This window comes from Spermophilus citellus, assembly GCF_964194105.1.
Source record: "Spermophilus citellus genome assembly, chromosome: 9".
Classification (NCBI taxonomy): domain Eukaryota; kingdom Metazoa; phylum Chordata; class Mammalia; order Rodentia; family Sciuridae; genus Spermophilus; species Spermophilus citellus.
This window is the reverse complement of record NC_138191.1, coordinates 53,827,930-53,848,805: the sequence shown is the minus strand read 5'-3', so window position 1 is coordinate 53,848,805 and position 20,876 is coordinate 53,827,930. Positions and strand designations below refer to the sequence as shown.

General features: G+C 32.8%; 1 protein-coding gene across 2 annotated transcripts in view; it reads right to left on the bottom strand.

Moving 5' to 3' along the window:
- DPYD (dihydropyrimidine dehydrogenase) overlaps nt 1-20,876 on the bottom strand; it is an 824,864-nt gene that overhangs the window by 592,114 nt on the left and 211,874 nt on the right. For both annotated transcript variants that reach the window (XM_081305920.1, XM_081305921.1), the window contains one exon: nt 13,259-13,420. In XM_081305920.1, the coding sequence (XP_081162046.1) occupies nt 13,259-13,420 (162 nt within the window). The remainder of the gene's footprint in view (nt 1-13,258; nt 13,421-20,876) is intronic.

The following is a 20,876-nucleotide window of genomic DNA, read 5'->3' as shown; positions in this document are numbered from 1 at the left end:
AAAATGAACAATATGTTATTGAATGATCAATGGGTTATAGAAGACATAAAGGAGGAGATGAAAAAATTCTTAGAATCAAATGATAACACAGACACAACATACCGGAATCTATGGGACACAATGAAAGCAGTTTTAAGAGGGAAATTCATTTCTTGGAGTTCTTACCTCAAAAAAAGAAAAAAACCAACAAATAAATGAACTCACGCAACACCTCAAAAACCTAGAAAAGGAAGAGCAAAACAACAGCAAATGTAGTAGAAGACAAGAAATAATTAAAATTAGAGCAGAAATCAATGAAATTGAAACAAAAGAAACCACTGAAAAAACTGATAAAACTAAAAGTTGGTTCTTTGAAAAAATAAATAAGATAGACAAGCCCTTAGCCATGCTAACGAAAAGAAGAAGAGAGAGAACTCAAATTACTAACATACGGGATGAAAAAGGCAATATCACAACAGACACTACAGAAATACAGAAGATAATTAGAAAGTATTTTGAAACCCTATATTCCAATAAAATAGAAGATAATGAAGATATTGATAAATTTCTTAAGGCATATGATTTGCCCAGATTGAGACAGGAAGACACACACAATTTAAACAGACCAATAACAAAAGAAGAAATAGAAGAAGCCATCAAAAGACTACCAACCAAGAAAAGCCCTGGACCGGATGGGTATACAGCGGAGTTCTATAAAACCTTCAAAGAAGAATTAATACCAATACTTTTCAAGCTATTTGAAGAAATAGAAAAAGAAGGAGCTCTTCCAAATTCATTCTATGAGGCCAACATCACTTTGATCCCAAAACCAGACAAAGATACTTCAAAGAAAGAAAACTACAGACCAATATCTCTAATGAACTTGGATGCAAAAATTCTCAATAAAATTCTGGCGAATCGAATACAAAAACATATCAGAAAACTTGTGCACCGTGATCAAGTAGGATTCATTCCTGGGATGCAAGGATGGTTCAATATACGGAAATCAATAAATGCTATTCACCACATCAATAGACTTAAAGACAAGAACCACATGATCATCTCGATGGATGCAGAAAAAGCATTTGACAAAGTACAGCATCCCTTTATGTTCAAAACATTAGAAAAACTAGGGATAACAGGAACTTACCTCAACATTGTAAAAGCTATATATGCTAAACCTCAGGCTAGCATCATCCTAAACGGAGAAAAACTGAAGGCATTCCCTCTAAAATCTGGAACAAGACAGGGATGCCCTCTATCACCACTTCTATTCAATTTAGTTCTCGAAGTACTAGCCAGAGCAATTAGACAGACAAAAGAAATTAAAGGCATAAAAATAGGAAAAGAAGAAATTAAACTATCGCTATTTGCGGATGACATGATAATATACTTAACAGACCCAAAAGAGTCTACAAAGAAGCTGCTAGAGTTAATAAATGAATTCAGCAAAGTGGCAGGTTATAAAATCAACACGCATAAATCAAAGGCATTCCTGTATATCAGCAACAAAACCTCTGAAATGGAAATAAGGAAAACCACTCCATTCACAATATCCTCAAAGAAAATAAGATACTTGGGAATCAACCTAACAAAAGAGGTGAAAGATTTATACAATGAAAACTACAGAACCCTAAAGAGAGAGATAGAAGAAGATCTCAGAAGATGGAAAAATTTACCTTGTTCATGGATAGGCAGAACTAACATCATCAAAATGGCGATATTACCCAAAGTTCTCTACACGTTTAATGCGATGCCAATCAAAATTCCAATGGCATATCTTGTAGAAATAGACAAAGCAATCATGAAATTCATATGGAAAAATAAAAGACCCAGAATAGCAAAAGCAATTCTAAGCAGGAAGTGTGAATCTGGAGGTATAGTGATACCGGAGGTCAAACTGTACTACAAAGCAATAGTAACAAAAACAGCATGGTACTGGTACCAAAACAGGCGGGTGGACCAATGGTACAGAATAGAAGACACAGAGACTAATCCACAAAGTTACAACTATCTTATATTTGATAAAGGGGCTAAAAGCATGCAATGGAGGAAGGATAGCATCTTCAACAAATGGTGCTGGGAAAATTGGAAATCCATATGCAACAAAATGAAATTGAATCCCTTTCTCTCGCCATCCACAAAAATTAACTCAAAATGGATCAGGGAGCTAGATATCAAATCAGAGACACTGCGTCTGATAGAAGAAAAATTTGGATACGATATACATATTGTGGAGTCGGGCTCCAAATTCCTTAATAGGACACCCATAGCCCAAGAGTTAACAACTAGAATAAACAAATGGGACTTACTTAAACTAAAAAGTTTTTTCTCAGCAAGAGAAACAATAAAAGAGGTAAATAGAGAGCCTACATCCTGGGAACAAATTTTTACCCCTCACACCTCCGATAGAGCCCTAATATCTAGAATGTACAAAGAACTCAAAAAATTAAACAATAAGATAACAAATAACCCAATTAACAAATGGGCCAAGGACCTGAACAGACACTTCTCAGAGGAGGACATACAATCAATCAACAAGTACATGAAAAAATGCTCACCATCTCTAGCAATCAGAGAAATGCAAATCAAAACCACCCTAAGATACCATCTCACTCCAGTAAGATTGGCAGCCATTATGATGTCAAACAACAATAAGTGTTGGCGGGGATGTGGGGAAAAGGGCACACTTGTACACTGCTGGTAGGGCTGCAAAATGGTGAGGCCAATTTGGAAAGCAGTATGGAGATTCCTGGGAAAGCTGGGAATGGATCCACCATTTGACCCAGCTATCGCACTTCTCGGACTATTCCCAGAGGACCTTAAAAAAGCGCTCTATAGGGATACGGCTGCATCAATGATTATAGCGGCACAATTCACAATATCTAGACTGTGGAACCAATCTAGATGCCCATCAATAGATGAATGGATAAAAAAAATGTGGCATATATACACAATGGAGTATTATGCAGCACTAAGAAATGACAAAATCATAGAATTTGCAGGGAAATGGATGGCATTAGAACAGATTATGCTAAGTGAAGCCAGCCAAGCCCTAAAAAACAAATGCCAAATGTCTGCTTTGATATAAAGAGAACAACTAAGAACAGAACAGGAAGGAAGAACAGGAGGAAAAGACTACAGTAAACAAAGACGAATGGGGGGAGAGAAACGGGGAGAGAAGGGAAAGCACATGGAAATGGTAGGAGACCTTCAATGATACACAAAATTATAAGAGGTTATGAGGGGCAAGGGGGAGGGAAAAAGAGGGAGAGAATTGAACAACAGCAGGGGAGGTAGAGAGGGAAGATGGGAGGGGAGGGGAGGGGAGGGGGGATAGTAGGGGATAGGAAAGGTAGCAGAATACAACAGTCACTAATATGGCATTATGTAAAAATGTGAATATGTAACAGATGTGATTCTGCAATCTGTATTTGGGGTGAAAATGGGAGTTCAAAACACAATTTGAGTCAAATGTATGAAAGATGATATATCATGAACTATGTAATGCTTTAAATAATCAATAAAAAAAAAATTAAAAAAAAAAAAAAGAGTTCCTGTTGTTCCACATCTAACCAGTAGTTGGTATGGTCAGTGTTCTGCATTTTTTGCCATTTGGTATACTCTGAATGTGTCTCCTCAAAATTCATATGTTGAACTAATCACCAATATCAGGAAGAGAGGTCTTTGGGAGCAGACTAGATTGTGAGGCACCTTAGAGGTGATTAGGTCATGAGAAGCCCTCCTGAATTAGATTAATTTCCTCATAAAAGAGGCTCAAGAAAGTTACCCTGACCTTTCCACACCTGTGATACAGGAGGAAGACTCCATTGATGGATTAAAAAAGCAGCCCTCGCTAGACACCAACTCTGCAGGCACCTTGATCTTGGATTTCCCAGCCTCCAAAACTACAATAAATATTTTTTCTGTTGTTTATTAGCTATCCAGTTTATGGCATTGTGTTATAGCAATCTGAACAGACTAGGACACCATTCTAATAATATAGTGGTATCTCACTGTTGTTGTTATTTTTTATGACATATGAAGGGCAACATCGTTTCACATCCTTCTTTGCCAACTGTGCATCTTCTTGGCCCATTTTTTTACTCAGATTTTTTCCTTACTGTTGAGTTTTAAGGACTCACTGTGTACTTATTAATCAGATATGTCCTTTGCAGACCCCATTATATAGTTTGACTTTTCACTCTGTTCACATTGTCTTGAAGAGCATACGTTTTTGATTTTGATAAAGTCCAGCCTACCAATACTTTCTTTCATAGATTGCACCCTTGACATTGTATCTAAAACGCAATGCCAAATTCTAGACATTTGAATTTTTTCTTACGTTCTCTTCCAAGAGTTTTATACTTTTGCCTTTTACATTTAGGCCCACAATTCATTTTTAAGCTTTGCAGAAGTGTGTAAGATCTGTGTCCAGTGGGTCCAGCACCACTTGTTTTTCCAATATATTGTCTTTGATCTTCAAAGACAAGTTAACTACATTTATGTGAGCTTATTTCTGGTTGTCCCATTCTATTCCAATGATCTATTTGTCTATTCTTTCAACATTACTACACTATTACTAGAACTACACAGTAAGTTTGCAGTCAGAGTCAAAATTCAAACTTTGTGCTTCTCCTTCAACCTTCTGTTGGATAATATGGGTCTTTTTCCTCTCACAATAAGCTTTAGAATCCGTTTGTACATACCAACAAAATAACTTACTGATTAGGGCTGCATTGAACCATAGCCCAAACTAGGAAGAACTGACTTGCAAAAAATATTAAATCCTTCATTTCTTTTATCAGAGTTCTGAAGTATTCCTCATATAAATCTTTTATTTACTTAGTTAGATTTTACTTAAGCATTTATTTTTTGAGGGTGCTAGTGGAATGGAAATGCTTTTTTATTTTTTATTTCAAATTCTAAATTTTTATTGATGGTACTAAGAAAGTGACTGACTTTTGCATATTAACCTTATATCCTGTAATCTCATGATAATCAGTTATTCTCCCATCATGGCCAATATCAAGTTGTTATTGTTGACACTTTTGGATTCTCTACATGGATAATTACTTCATGTGGGAACAAAACCACAAATTTTTTCCTTCCATACCTATACACATCTTGTCTTACTGTGTAGTATTTACATTCATTTTAAGTCTTCATTTCCATACAAATTTGTAACTCTTGGACTATTTTAAGATTATTTTGCTTTTTTCATCAGTAGGGTTTAATAAACATTTATAGAACCTACAATAAAAAAGTACAGTGTTGTAGAAAAAATCATAAGGAAGCCCTACAACTAGCCGAAATATCTAGTTGGAGGTTTCTTACAAGGTTTATTGCTGTGAAATTGTGCCCAGCTGCCCACAACAGACACTGATTATCTATTAGATACTCTACTAGGGACTTCACTTTTTTTTTCCACTTAATGGCATCACATACAATCTGATATTTCCAATAATTTACAAACTAGTCAGTTTTTCTTTTCATACTGCAATCCCAGGGCACAATAGGGTTTTACCACAGAGTAGGCACTCAACAGGATTTTGAGAAATTTCAAAATTACTGAACCCCAGTGATATGCTTTGGCAAATCAGGAAAAGTCAGGAAAGAAAACAGCAATACCTTAGTGACAAAGAAGGGCAGCTTTTATGTGTGATTATGCTTTGTGAGAGCAATTTCAACTAAATTTCCTGACATGATCATCCAGTGATTCCTGACCTTTCACTCATCTAGAAGGTACATTTACTTCATCACTCTAAATTGACTTTATTAGCATTTTCTCTACAATTTTCATATTATTTCAAGACAGGGGAGAGATTATCTTGATTTTAAAAATGGAAAGATTGAGCTACAGAGGGGAGCCATGGGATTTTCTCCCAACTCTCTTCACATTCTGGAGACAAAATATAATTTTCTAATAGCTAGAAAGCAAAAAAGGATGTAACATTTTAAATGCAAAGGTATTTACCAATTCTAAAGTATAATTCTTATTTTTCTTACTTCCTAAAATGGTACATAAGGAAAACACACCTGAATATTTGATAGCTATAATTCTTCCTCATTATTCAGTTTGCTCCTGGTAACCAAACAATAGCAGAATAAACTACAGTGAAATCCTGATCATACAATATTCTGGGAAATTTCAGAACATCTTCACTAGCTAAAAGATAAATTGTAAAAGGAACTGCATTCCGCATACCTCCTAAGAGGCTTATCTTTTGGCATATATTAAACTTGATTTCATTATAGAATAAATAATTTCTGGTAATTCTTTAAAAAGGTTATTTCATCTGTGTAGGTCTAAAAGAAATCTTCATAAAAATACCATTTCTTTTTGCTGGTTTTGGTTTTTTGGATTATTTAATTGGTAGGATGATGGTCTGGTTATCTTTTGAATGCTTGAATGAAGAAAGATTGCTATTTGTGCATCCAAAAGTAAGCTACTTTAAATTATATGCTTCTAGTAGAGGCTTCTTTGTAATTTTCCTTGTAACCTGCTTTCTTTTGGAAAAGAAGTCAAAGCAAATATTGAGTAGACACTATTCAATGCATGCACCCTTTCAAAAGAAACATACTTAGACTTCCTGACAAGCAATTCTTTACAACAATTACAAAATGGACAACAAAAGTGGGAACTGTTATTCCTATATATTAGAAATGAGGAAAAATTCATGTTGTGGCAAATATTCAGTTATCAAAATATTAATATATTACTTTAGCTTTTAGCTCTATTTTTCACTTTTATTTTAAAAATTATATTTTATCCCTCTTCTCTTTCTCTGTTGGCTGTCTTTCTAGTTACCTCAGATGAACACAAATCATTTATATATAATCTTTCTTCTTTGCTGATGAACACCATAAATTTTCATGTGAAAAAATGAGTGGCTCTGAGGCTGGGGATGCATGCTCAGTGGTAAAGTAGCTGTCTAGCACCTGCAATGCCCTGGGTTTAAATTCAATGTGTGAAAAAGAAAGAAAGGGAGTTGAGGGGAGGGGAGAAAACGGAGAGGAAGAAAGGGTAAGGTAGAGGAGGGGAAGAAAGAAGAGTAGAGTGGAGGGGAGGCAGGGATGGCTACATCCCACAGTTGATCATTGGAAGTTGTCAGTCACATCTAAATACTTTGTATTTAGGGTTAGGGATATAGCTTCATGTATGAGCACTTTCAAATCATACCCACAAACCCCAGGTTCAATTCCTAGTACCACAAACAAAAACGGCTTATCTAAATACTGCATAATTTCTATTGTGATATACTCTTTGACACATAAGTCATTTACAAACATTTTAAAATTTCTAAACATAATTTTGTTGCTGCTGTTTTTATTTTAATAATATTCCTATATTTGATTTCTAACTTAAACGGGTTAACAGAAAAAAGGAGTCTGTTTCTACTGATTTGAATATAATACACATTTATCAGCAACTGTTTCTGACCCAATGCATGTTCAGTTTTGATAAATGAATACATAAAAGGATGCATTCACCCTGTATAAATCAGGTCCAGGAAATTTTATATATTTCTTAAATCTATCTAATAAAACTTTATTCAAATAAACCTTATTACTTTGGAATAAGGCTATAATATAATTTGTATATAAACTTATGAATGTTACATCTTTAAAGAGATTTTTTCTTTTATCATTACTTATTTTCCTTTTCCCAAACAAATTTCTGGTCAATATTAAAATTTTATTTCCATCTTAATTTAAAACCTCAAAGTAAGTTGTTACTAGTTTGTAGCCAATATTTAATTATATTCACCACCACATTTTGATGGTTTCTTGGCTTATATTTCTGCTTTCTCTTCCAGGTTTGTTTCCTTCATCCTAAAGAATAACCCTTAGTAGGACTTTACAGAAGGTGAATGTTAAATTACCTTAGATATAAAATGACTAAAAATATCATTACTAATGTCTTTACTGTTAAAGAAGAAATAAAATTCCTTATCTTAGACCTTTAAATATATCGTTCTTTTAGTCACTGACATCTGTTAATGCTGATGGGAAATCTGGGCTCACTAATAGTCCTTTCTTTTTAAAATAATGCCTTTTCTTTTTCTGGAAACTTTGACTCCCCTTTTATCTTAATTATTTCATAACATTACAATAAGTATGTGTTCAGATAAAGCACTTAAGTCTTTCCTTCCTTTCCAAAACTCACCTACCTGAAGTTCTCTAAGGCTGCTTCTTTGCCAACCTCTTTCTGCTTTAAGAAAATTTTTTTTTAATGTATATCTGAGTCTTCCAAGTATCTTAACATCTGTATTGTAGGGCCCATCTCTTTGTATTCTTAATGTGTTCCGGTTAAACTTATCAGATCTTTTCTTTTTTCTTTTTTTAAGTCCAAATTTTAACTTTTGTTCTACTCACCTGCCTCCCCCCCCCCTGCTTTTTTTCTACCTAGTATTAGTAAGAGAACCCAGGGGTACAATATACCACTGAGCTACACCCCTAGTCCTTTTTATTTTTTATTTTTTTGGTTTTTGTTTGTTTTGTTTTGTTTTGTTTTGTTTTGTTTTGAGACATGACCTTGTTAAATTGCTGAGGCTGTTCTGATCTTGTGATCCTCTTGCCTCAAATAGCTGAGAGTAGAGGTATGCAACCACACTTAGCAAAATATAACTTTTCCATTGTGATTTCCTTGCAGCCAATATTTCTAATTAACTTTTTCATGATAAACTCAATGTTGTATAGTTTCATCTTATTTCAATGAATATTTCTTGTTAATTTAAAGACTTATAATGTTAATTATGTTTCATTAAGATAAAATTATTTCTTATCAGTTGAGTCTTTTGATTATCATTAATGACTATTTAGTCCTCCAAGTTGTTCTTGTCAGATATTTTGGTCACACAGATAAAAAGTTGGCTGATACTGATGTAACTTATGTCTAGTTAGCATCAATGTTCAAGAATAAAAAAATTATTTTACAAAACAAAATAAACTAACTGTTATGGTTTAGATGTGAGTCCTCCAAAAGCTGACATGTAAGACAATGTAAGAAAGTTTGGAAGAGAAATGATGGGGTTGCAGCCTTAACCTAACCAGTGAATTAATCCCTGATGGGATTAGTTGAGGGGTAACTGGAGGCAGGTGGGATGAGGCTGGAGGAAGTGGTTCATTGGGGGCATGGCTATGGGTATATATTTGTATCTGGTAAGCAGAATCTCTCTGTGCTTCCTTATCATCATATAAGCTGCTTCCCTCTGCCACACTCTTCAACCATGATGTCCTGCCTTACGTTGAGCCTCAAGAAATAGAGCCTTCTATCTATGTATCGAGACCTCTAAAATTGTGAGCCCCTAAACAAACCTTTCCTCTCTACAATTGTTCTGGTCGGGTCCTTTCATCACAGCAGTGAAAAAGCTGACTAAACCACCGACCGAACAAAAAACTACAGGAGCCAAGAAATATTGTAGTTGCTCATGAAATAGAAAAACTTAACAACTTAAATTTCATGGTAAATATAAGAAAACATATGCATTTAAATTGGTAATATTGGGCTAATAACTCAATTTTCATTAATTTTTTCACTTGGTTTTGAAGGTTATTAGATCTTATTAGTATAGATGAAACTATCAGACAAGGGGAAAATATGAAGTGAAATATAGCACCCTAATCACAGATGTGATTCATGTCCAGTTAGCATTTGTGCATAGCTGCATAGCCTTTCCACACAATTTTGTGATATCTCACTTCAAACTGTACATAAGCACCCCAAAAAGTTTGTAAACTTGATAATATTTTTTTGTTTGGGACATAAGAAAACAAAGAATCAAACTATTTAAAAATTATAGTTGACACTAAACAAACTCTTGGTCACAATGTTAAGTGCTTTATTTAGTGCTTGACAAATCCTCAAAATCATCCTTCAAGTAAATGTTATAATCTCCCATTTATATGAGAGTAGAAGGAGGCTCCATATAATTAATTAACTTCCAAAACTTCCATATTTTAAGAGGAAGATCTAGAATATGAACCTAGTGCTTAGGATTTTTTTCTCATTATTTCACAGTCTTTGAAAATGTTACTAGTCAGTGGTAACAGGCATAAACATAGAACAGATTTTCCAATTCAGAGTCCACAGTAGGACCTATCACATACCTCACAACTCCTTGATTTTTTGTTAATTAAGAAAGTTACTATGGAGGAAATATCTGAAACCATGAGCCAAAATAACCTTTCCCTCCTCTAAGTTGTTCTTCTTGGGTATTATGGTCACAGAAATGCAAAGTTGACTAACAGAGGTGATATTTTAAAATCCTGCTAAGAGTTACTATTAAAGAAAAATTTTAAAAATAACTTTTGTCAATGAGTCACCTGATTGAATCTGTAATTTCATTTATCCCTTCCATTATTAACTAAAATTATTATAACTACATAAATATACAATGCCAACAAGTATATATCACACTAGACAGTATATTTGGTATTAGAAAAAATCTCATAGAAACTTTATTCAAAACATACTATATTCAGATACCAACTTCCAAATTTTATAGATTCCTAAAATGCTAAAACTGAGGTACTAATTTTAAGTACCAATTTTCTGGACATAATTCATTTTAACATTAGTTAAACATTAGAAGTTTGGAATTTTAATTTTCATTTTTATGAATGCCTCCATAAATCTCTAATATCAGTAGAAGTGAACTGGTTTGATGTACATCTAGTTTTCTAGTTAAAATCATTTTTCCAAACTTTAGGCAATAGATAAAAAGTTCATCCTAATTTCTTTCTCCCTTTCCTACAATTCATTAATTAAATTTGAGAGGCAATGAGAATCTAGTTGGTCTATTAAATATAATGAAGACATAATTTCTTTAAAATTCCATTGAATACTAAAATGCTTTACAAAATAAAACTTTTAACAGTTGTATCTGTGCAGAAAAATTAAAAAACCATCATCAGATTAAAACCACAAACCAAACTATTATTTCTATGTTATTTTACTGAAGCTGTACTGTTACAGGATTACAATATTGCTACTAGGACAAACTTACAGAATCAGAATCTGCCTCTTACAGAATCAGAATCTGTCCTTCATTGCAAAAGCAAACAAAAGCATGTAAAGCATGCTAACAGTCATCATTCTGCAGATGTGGGAATCGCAAAAAGCAATGAAAGTACAGGGCAGGAGGACGGGAGGAAAGCAGCTGGCCTCTGATTCTACTGTAGGCTATCGTTTGTGCAATTTAATCTTTTCCACTACAATCCTCCCAATCACATGTTCATGTTCATGTTTAAATGGAGCAGTATAAGGTATGGATCTAACCAATAATGGCAGACTACAGAGTTGATATTTTAAAAAATAACTTATAAGTTATAGGAAAAACAATTTTAAAAATATTTTATATTTTAGTCTGCTTTCCTAACCTTTGCTTAATTTGGTTGAAATATAGATTCATATTTCTTTAAAGGTCAAAAATCAATCACTGTTTTATCAAACAATCACAACATAAAATTATTAGCATGTGTTATACGTCAACCTAAACTACTCATGTCAGAAGTCTGAATTATATTTTTTGCTTTATATTTTTTTATGAATTTTCTGGTTGTTCATATTTTTCTTATCTTTATAACAGCTTTGGCAGTCAGGTAAATTTAAGTAAAACTCACACTGACCTAGAAAATACAGGACTTTCTAAAACAGCTACTCCTTTCTGGCTAGCATTTTAAAAAAATGATAATGGAAAACTTTTATATGTAGTTCCTCTAGGGATATATTTATTTATTATCTGATATTGAAAGTAAAGTTATATCAAAAGTACAAAGTATAATTGGAATGAAATAGGACGATAAATTCTTTTCTAAAGTTCTTGATTCAATGAACATGCATTTAGTGCCATCCTAATCTATGTTTAACTCTCTTCATTAGGTACTATTTATGGAAAGTCCTAAGTGTGGCCACATAGTCAATCTTACTCCGTTTCTGATGAATTCTGTACAGTGGAGAGGATATCTTTGAAGCTCTTATACAGGCCTTCAAATAAACAGACTGCTTTAGGAAGGAGTAACAAAAGCTCATTAAAACCAAGTGAAAATTCTCAAAGTAATAGTGTTTCTCTTCTCTCTCTCCTTCTCTCTGTCTCTTCTCTCTCTCCTTCTCTCTGTCTTTTCTCTTTCTCATGTCCAGAATACTGACTAATATATATCACTTTAACTTGTTTTGAAACAAAACATGTGTTAGCTCACATACATATCATGTGGCCTTTCATTTACTGCATCCTGTGAAAGTATGCGCTGGTTTAATGAAGAGACAATAGGTCCTTAAAGGAAGATAGGGAGCAATTCAAGTGAATCTTGTCCATCAAGTAAGGATTTACTCAGGTTATAAAGATTATACCTTGCACAGGTCACATAAGCCTAATGCAGTTTTGAATTTGGTAAGAAAAGAAATTATATCCAAGAATTTATTGCAACAACTCACAACCTCAAATTATTTCTATTTTCTTATTCCCATGAGCTTTCCATAGAATTAACCTGTCAGAAAGCAGGAAGGAAATAACACTGATTTATTACTGAAAGCAAAGTGAGACTTAAGCTTCAGACATATTATAGGAAAGGGTCTAATGCAAAGAATATTTTGTGTTTAAGTTGACCAAAACAGTAAGTCATTAACTAAAACTCTAGTGTAGGCACATGTTTAATTCAGTCTTCTAGCTAACTAATCCCTTAAGATTATAAAATCTTACTGTAAACCTATATAAGCTGATCATTTAAATGATACATGGGAATTGTTAGTTGACTCAAGATAGGAGACCCCAGAGAGCATAAGGAAGCACCAGACAATCAGTAATTTACAAAGGAGTCATAAAAGAGAAACCCAGGACCAAAGTTTATGGCAAAAATATCAGGGAAAAAAATCCTTAGCTTTGTTTCCTTGTAAATATTTATTTAAATAACAGGCCTGCTTCCAATCTATAAGATCAGAGAGCATTTCAGGGGAAAGAATTGATTAAGGGAGACAGCCTTTTCATAACAGGGTCTCCTTGCTACACTTCCATGAGTAAGTTCTATTTTTATATCATCTATTTTATACACTTTCAAAGCATTCTAATAACCTACTGGGATTGCAACAAATTTGACATATGGTTTTGTAAACTTTCATTATTATAACCAAATTGTTGAATAAAAATATTGCTTGTTACAAAATCATTTATCTTTAGGTTTGTGCATCACAATAAAAATTCTGAGTATCAGAAAACACCAAAGATTAAACGTATGTTTGGTGGTAGGGCACCTAGAACCACATGCACCTCTTACATACCTCAGTAGCAAACTGCTGGAGTCCACCAATATTAATTGGTCCTTCTTCAGTGGCATACAAGTTGCATCCTCCTACACAAAGATCCGAAGTAGGACATACCATTCCACAAGTAAGACCAAGTGGGTTGTCAGAAAATATCATCTTGGCAGCTCCATAATAATTCTGCAAAATAAAATAAAATAAAAGTTATTATGTAACAATGTACCTTAAATATCAAACATGACAAACATCTCCTCTGTTAGGTAACTGGATTGAAGATCAAGATGTCAAGATGTAGGTAAGATGTATATTATAATATTATTTACCATCAGGAGCCATAAATGAACAACTAACAGAGTTCCTGAAACATAGGAATATCTATTACATGGACTATTGATAAAACCATAATGAATTTTAGAATAATGAAATTTAAAAAATAAACATCTGTAAAACATTTTACTCATAAACTATTTAACTATATCTTGCCCTTAATTCTTATTTTCACTTTTAATAAATTTAAGTCAGGTAGCATTACTTGAATAAGCTTAAAATCTAACTTTTAAAACAACAATGTATAAAAAGATCCTCATCCATGTAACTATATTAAAAACAGAGCTCTCTCTCCCTTCCCATTGCATGGCTTGTCTGGGGAAACTTACTGTATTTGATGGCACTCTGTGCTGATTAACAACCTTTAGAATCTTCCCATTAATCAAAGACACAGATGAAGCATATTTTATATGGACTCCTAGACTTCCACAAGTTCAACTTTTCATCATGCCTTTCCCCACATTTTACTATTATAGAATAGCTTAGAATACTTCTCACATATTAATAATATTTCGAACCTAATTTGTTCATAAATTCGACAATCACATTATTATATCCTGAATAAAGAACATATAATGAACTGAATATCTGGGAGTATTTTTCCTCTAATCATAAGCAAACATTGGGCCTGACCTCAGCATTCAAAAATTATGAAGTATGTTTTTTAAAAAAAGGAAAAGTTTGAGAAACTATAATAGAACTATAATAGTCAAGAGGAACATAAGGCACATAAAAAATAATGTAATGTGATATCTTAGAAATGATACTAGATCAACTAAAGAACATCAGGTTAAAAATTCAGGAAATTTGAATGAGCCAGGAATTCTAGTTAATATTGTTTCATCTACTGTAATAAATGTACCATACTAATGTAAGCGGTTAATAATGAAGATTATTGCAGGTGAAGAGGGGAACTCTCTGTACCACTGTTAAAATTTTTCTGTAAATCAAAAACTACTACAAAAAAATATTTTAAGAAAACAGTGGGTAGAATGTATTTAACATGGTGGTATCAATACAAATTACTTTTCACTTGTTTTAAGATAATTTTAAAGATCTTTGAGAATATACACATTACTTCTACAAAGAAACAAACGGAAACTCTCAAACACAAACACAAATACTTGGTAATAAACAGAAACATTGAGGGCTGGGGATGTGGCTCAAGCTGTAGCGCGCTCGCCTGGCATGCGTGCGGCCCGGGTTCGATCCTCAGCACCACATACCAACGAAGATGCTGTGTCCGCCGAGAACTAAAAAATAAATATTAAAAATTCTCTCTCTCTCTCTCTCTCCTCTCTCACTCTCTCTTTAAAAAAAAACAGAAACATTGATGATAATAATAAAAACATCAATATGTTCACTATTTGTTGACTTAGTACTTTCAGCATTTAGGAAGACCTTTATTTCATCTTATCCCAAACCATCTCTCATTATATAAGCTATGGAGTACTTAAATGAAACTTCATAGATGCAAAAAAAAAAAAAACACAGATATTTGATAATCTAAAGATAACAATAAGGAGAAATGGGTTATAAATAAAGTTTAAAAAAAGAGATTCAAACTAAATTTGATACATATTTAAGAAAAGATAAAATGGAAAAAAATATGAAAATATCATTGGAATGCTGGAATCTATTTTAAAAAATAGAACTGTCATTCTGAACTAAATATTCTGTTAGTGCATTTTCATGGTATTGGATTAGGCAATGGTTTCTTAGATATAACATCAAAAAACAGCAACAAAATTGAATTTTATCTAAATTAAAAACTTTTGTATTTAGTCGTTTTTGGTTTTTGGTGGTGCTGGGGATAAAACCCAGGGCTTTGTGCATGATAGATAGGCAAGTACTCTACCAACTGAGCTATTTCCCCAACCCCCCAAATCTTTTGTATTTAAAGGGCACTATCAAGCAAGTGAAAACAGGATCTACAAAATAGGACAAAATATTAACAAATCATATATAATATAATAATGGATTTTTATATAGAACATACTAACATTCACAGCTCAATAATAAAAAGAAAAGTAATTTTGGGCTGGGGCTGTTGCTCAGTGGTAGAGTGCTTGCCTAGCACGTACAAGGTGCTGGGTTCAATCCTCAGAACCACATAAAAATAAATAAATAAAATTAAGGTATTGTGTCTAACTACTAAAAGAAAAAACTATTAAAAAAAAGAAAAGTAATCTAATTGAAAATGGGCAAGGGATCAGGGAATATTTTTCTAAACTACATATCTGGCCAACAAGCACAAGAAAAGATGCTCATAATCATTAGCCATCAAAGAAGTGCAAATCAAAGCCAAAATGTAATAACTCTTCTCACCCATTTGGATGGCTATTATTAAAAAGGCGAACAATAAAAACTTTTGGCAGTGATAGGAATAGAGCGAAATTGGAATCTTTATATATTGCTGATTGAAGGAAACATAATTTAGGAATGATACATGTTTTAATGAATTAATGATATGTAACATGGATGAATCTTGAAAAGATTATGCTAAGTGAAAGGAGTCATTCATAACAGACCACATTTTATGGGATTCCATTTTTATAAATTGTCCAATAGAAAAAAGTATAGCAAAGAGAGCAGATTAGTGGTTTCCTAGGACTTGGGAGTCTTAACAGAAAATGGAGAAAGACTGATAATGTATAGGGTCTCTTTTTGAAATGATAAAAAATATTCTCAGATTGACTGTAATAATTGTTACAATTCTGCAAAAATACTTGACTTCACCAAAATCATACTAATTTACATAAACAAATATGGGATATGTGGCTTTTATGTCAATTTGTTATATTTTCTAAAGTGCATTTGAGGTAACAGGAATTATTTAGACAATTTAATACATAAATATTTGGTTAAGATTGCTAGATTATATACAAAAATGGACAATGACACATAACTTCAGAGGAATTTTTTCTTCTGAACAAAAATAATTGCATCTGTACTGGATATAAATCTATGAGTTAACAAGTAAATTTGCAGTCTGAACTTTCAGGTAATATTACATAGCAGAGTCAGCCAATTGTTCTTTTTCCTGGAAAATTAAGTAGTACTTTGGTGTCCCTTGTATTCAAACAATTATTTAGTATGATAAAAGAAGGATAGAGTCATCTCCTTGGCCTAATTGATGATTTTGGATTATTTTACTCAATAATGGCCAAGAAGAACAATTACTAATTTTTAAAATTAATTATTCTGCTCCTAAGCAGACAACCTAGGTGCTGCCTAAGCCAATTAATCACATCACTTAGTAACTGCAACTGTGCAGTTAATCACTGCTAGTGATAATCCTAGTCTTTGGTCAGTGTTCTTTCCTTCTCTTACTTGACATTTTAGGAATTCTGACAGGATTGATTAACATAAAAATCATATTGCCTAATTAGAAGTACCCTTGTAATATACACACACAAAAATTAAATACATAGATAGATATATTAGAAATAATATAATCCAATTAAACACCTAAACATCTTTCCATAAGAACACTGATTGTTTCATGAGCCTTGATTTTAGTTTCAAAATTACACATCAAATGATAATACTAGAATAAAAATAGATATATATTGCATAAATGCAACAAATAAAATATTTAAAGTTATAACTTATGGTTCATGATTTGCTATAGCTGTCAAACTACTAAAGTCTAATATACCACTACATGTCATCAGCTATGAAATTGCCCAATAATTCTTCAACATTCTCATGAAGATAAATGGAGCCCTTGCACCAAAACAAAATTTGCAAGAAGATTTTATATTTTAAAAGATAATAATGATTTATAGGATTTTCTTTTAAGTCAAATGCATAATGGACATTAAACAAGATAAAAAGCAAATATCTGCTCTCTGGTTTGGCGATGTTTCAGCATCACAGAAGGAAACATTCAGATTATGGTATTCAGCATCAGCTTAAAATGGATGACAATCAAAATCACTCTGGGTGGAATAGGGCTAAAAAGATGAGACAGAATAACATCTGAATTGGTAGGAGTAAATATTCAAGAAAATTCCAAGAAGGAATTGCTGTAATCATTTGGTGATGTGGTTAGAAACATTCATTTACACAGGCAAAAATGAATAGAAGATTAGAAAACTGTGTTTATACCAAATTATGGTGAATACTGACCACCAAGCTAAGGGTTTTTAATTGAAGATTTTTTTAAAAAAAGGGTTCTAGTATTAAGGGATTAAATAGGATATTACTAAAGAGAGAATGTGAAGAGTCTCACTCTGAAAGGAACTGGAAAGAGAAAGCCTGTAGGGAAGATAGCACAAGGATGTCTAGAAAAAGGGAAGTATTAGCATGAATCACAGAAAACAGAAGCCTGGGTTTGAAACTGGGTTGGGCCAACAATCAACAAGAATTCAGAGGTCACCTTGGCAATGCACTCTCTCAGATAACTGAAGATATGTAGGCAACTCCATTGTTTAGAGATCTGGGTACTCAGAGTTGAAGACATTCAGAAACCTTTTAGAAGGGAAAGGCCTCCTCAACTCTTCCCATAGAGAACAAGATCAATATCAATTCTCTCTCATAGCAAGTGGTACAATTTCTTGAGTCCTTCTACACAAGAGGCTTACTTCTATTCTGTGAGCTCTTCAACCTTTTTAAAAGTAAAGGCTAGAAAATTTAAATCGACAAGGGTACTTTATAGACACCCCAGTAGTCTCCTTCTAGAAAATACACAGCACTTCAACTGGTTTCTTCATGCCATTCAATCAGTCACAAGCATTTGAGTGTTCCATTGTGGGAAGAAAAATGTACAGGGCTATGTTAAGAGGGATGCAAGGTAAACATCTGATCTTTAGGTCATAAAGTCACTTTAGGTAAAAAAAGTGAAACTTTCATGTCTTCTTTTAATACAAATATAAGAAAGAAAGGTGATTTTTGAAATGGTAGTTGTTTATAAATCAACACAAAAGTATAAGCATTGAATATTTACAAGCCCATTACTTTAGTCATATTTGGCAGGTATTGAATTTTTGATGGGTCCTTAATATTCGTAAAGCATGTTTTTGGCATCACACATGCAATTTAGGTGAGTTAATTTTAAAATAACTTTTATTCTTTGCTTTTTATTTCAAAATTATAGCTTGAAACTACATTAGTGTCATTCCTCTACAATTTAATGATTTTTAAAGTCATTATCAGAAACGAAAACCTCAGGAGCCAGCTCCCCTGTCATATGGTATAACCAATTTAACAAATAGTCCTATCATATTCAGGCCTTCATATCACTACAAGATTATCAATACAGCTGGTGGATTTATTTTAAAGTGTTCTTCCTTCTTCCAGGGACAGTTTTCACAGATGGAAGCACCCTTCCAAGATAAAACTCCAATCTGTTGCATTTAAAAAATATACGGGCTAAACTTCAGTAAGTTTGCATGTGTGAGAAGGGAGAATTAACATTACTTATATTTCTGGCTTGAGCTATCTAATGATGAGCATACTGGTGTACATTAATGGAATATAAAAATGTCTTTAGCAGCACACACAGAAAACAGAGGCACAGAGAGCACTCTCACTCTCAAGCTGTCACCACTCGCAATGTACAACCCATGAGAATTCAGATATCTGGCAAAGGTGACTGGAGATACAACATGAAGAGAATACACAGAAATGTCTGCCCTCATAATACTCACAATCACATCGAAACAAATGAGAACAGAGGAATAGGCTTGGCTAGTTTTATTCTCAAAAAATCCTGTTTTTATATCTTACATATACTAAATTTTAGTACATTTTAAACAATATAATTAGATTTTTAGAGCTATGAATTTAGTTTAACTGATCTCAATTAAACCAAAATGTGTAAGAAAACTACTATATAACTATGATAGAAAATAATTTTTTTCTTGTTCTGGAAAAAACCACACACACACACACACACACACACACACACACACACTTACATTGTATGTACACTACACGCAAAGGCTTTGGAGTTACATACTCCTATATTTGAGTCCACATCAGGCATAATAAAACAATATGATGGGTGAAAGGAAAGGTGAGATCTATAAGCCTCAGTTTTACCAGTTGAGAAATGCAGATTCAAATGCCTTCTTCATTAGTCATAATTACATTACTTCTTTCTTTGAAACTGGTACAATGACGCTGATTTTATTATGTAGCACAGCAAATTTAATGGACATAAGTCACTACTCTAACCTCCCCCTTAGAAGTTCTCTCCCTAAAAAGGGATTTCTTCAAATGTTAATCCTATGAGTTTAAGACTTTAATATAAGGGAGCTTATGTTAGGAATTATTCAGAATAAGAAAGGCAGTAATGTAAATAATAGCAGAAAGTACAGAGAAAAATGGAATCATTAATTTACTAAGCTATAAAAAAAGAAATGATTTGAAGGTCTTAAAATTGGGATATAATACTTTATAATATATAAATATTACTTCTACTTCTATTTTCCCATTCCCCTTCTCTATGTAATGGACTTGAGAAGTTACAATATTCCCCAAGAGTTACTCAAAACAACCTAGTGTATGTGTGTAGATATACTCAATCATTAATTATCAAATATGTTAGATATAATTTGACAAGCACTACATATGCATAAAAATTAGTACTGTCTCCAAATTCATCCTTTTCAAACTTCATTACCATTACTCAAAGAATAACAACAAAAAAACATTATCAATATTTGAGCCATTTTCAAATTAGAAGAATAATGCCTGAATGTTCTTCATCTGTATGACAGCCTTCTGATCAATGTGTTTGCATATTCGTGATGGTCTTCCATTTTTCTGATGTGTATTTTATTAATGTCTTTATTTTATTAAGGTCAGAGATCATGTATGATTTATGATGCTTGCCTGTACATAGGAAGGACAGATACTAGAAACAGTACTGATGACCATGTACTCAATAATTTACTAGTATAAGATGGAAAGAGTATAATATGTCTCATAGTTTTTGAATGACCTATTAAAGCCAATAATTTAAACCTAAGTTGTGAAAATGTAAAAGCACATTTTACCCAGAGAAAATAATAAAAATAAAATTCAATAGTTTTTATAAAAACTTTAAAGAGATTATAAGGTTTTAATTCCCAATGGGTTAAAAAGAAACATGAATATGGAAATAAGAGGTTACAAGATTAGTTTATTTAATGTATGACAGGATCTTTGTGATTTACCTTAGCTCATGATTTAATTAATTGACAACAAGGAGACAGGGTGGTTTTCTGCATCTAAAGACCAATTCAAACATATAAACGAAGATGTCAGAGTTAATGATCATTAGAACTAAGGAAAAAATTTTGTTTAGAATTCTATAAAT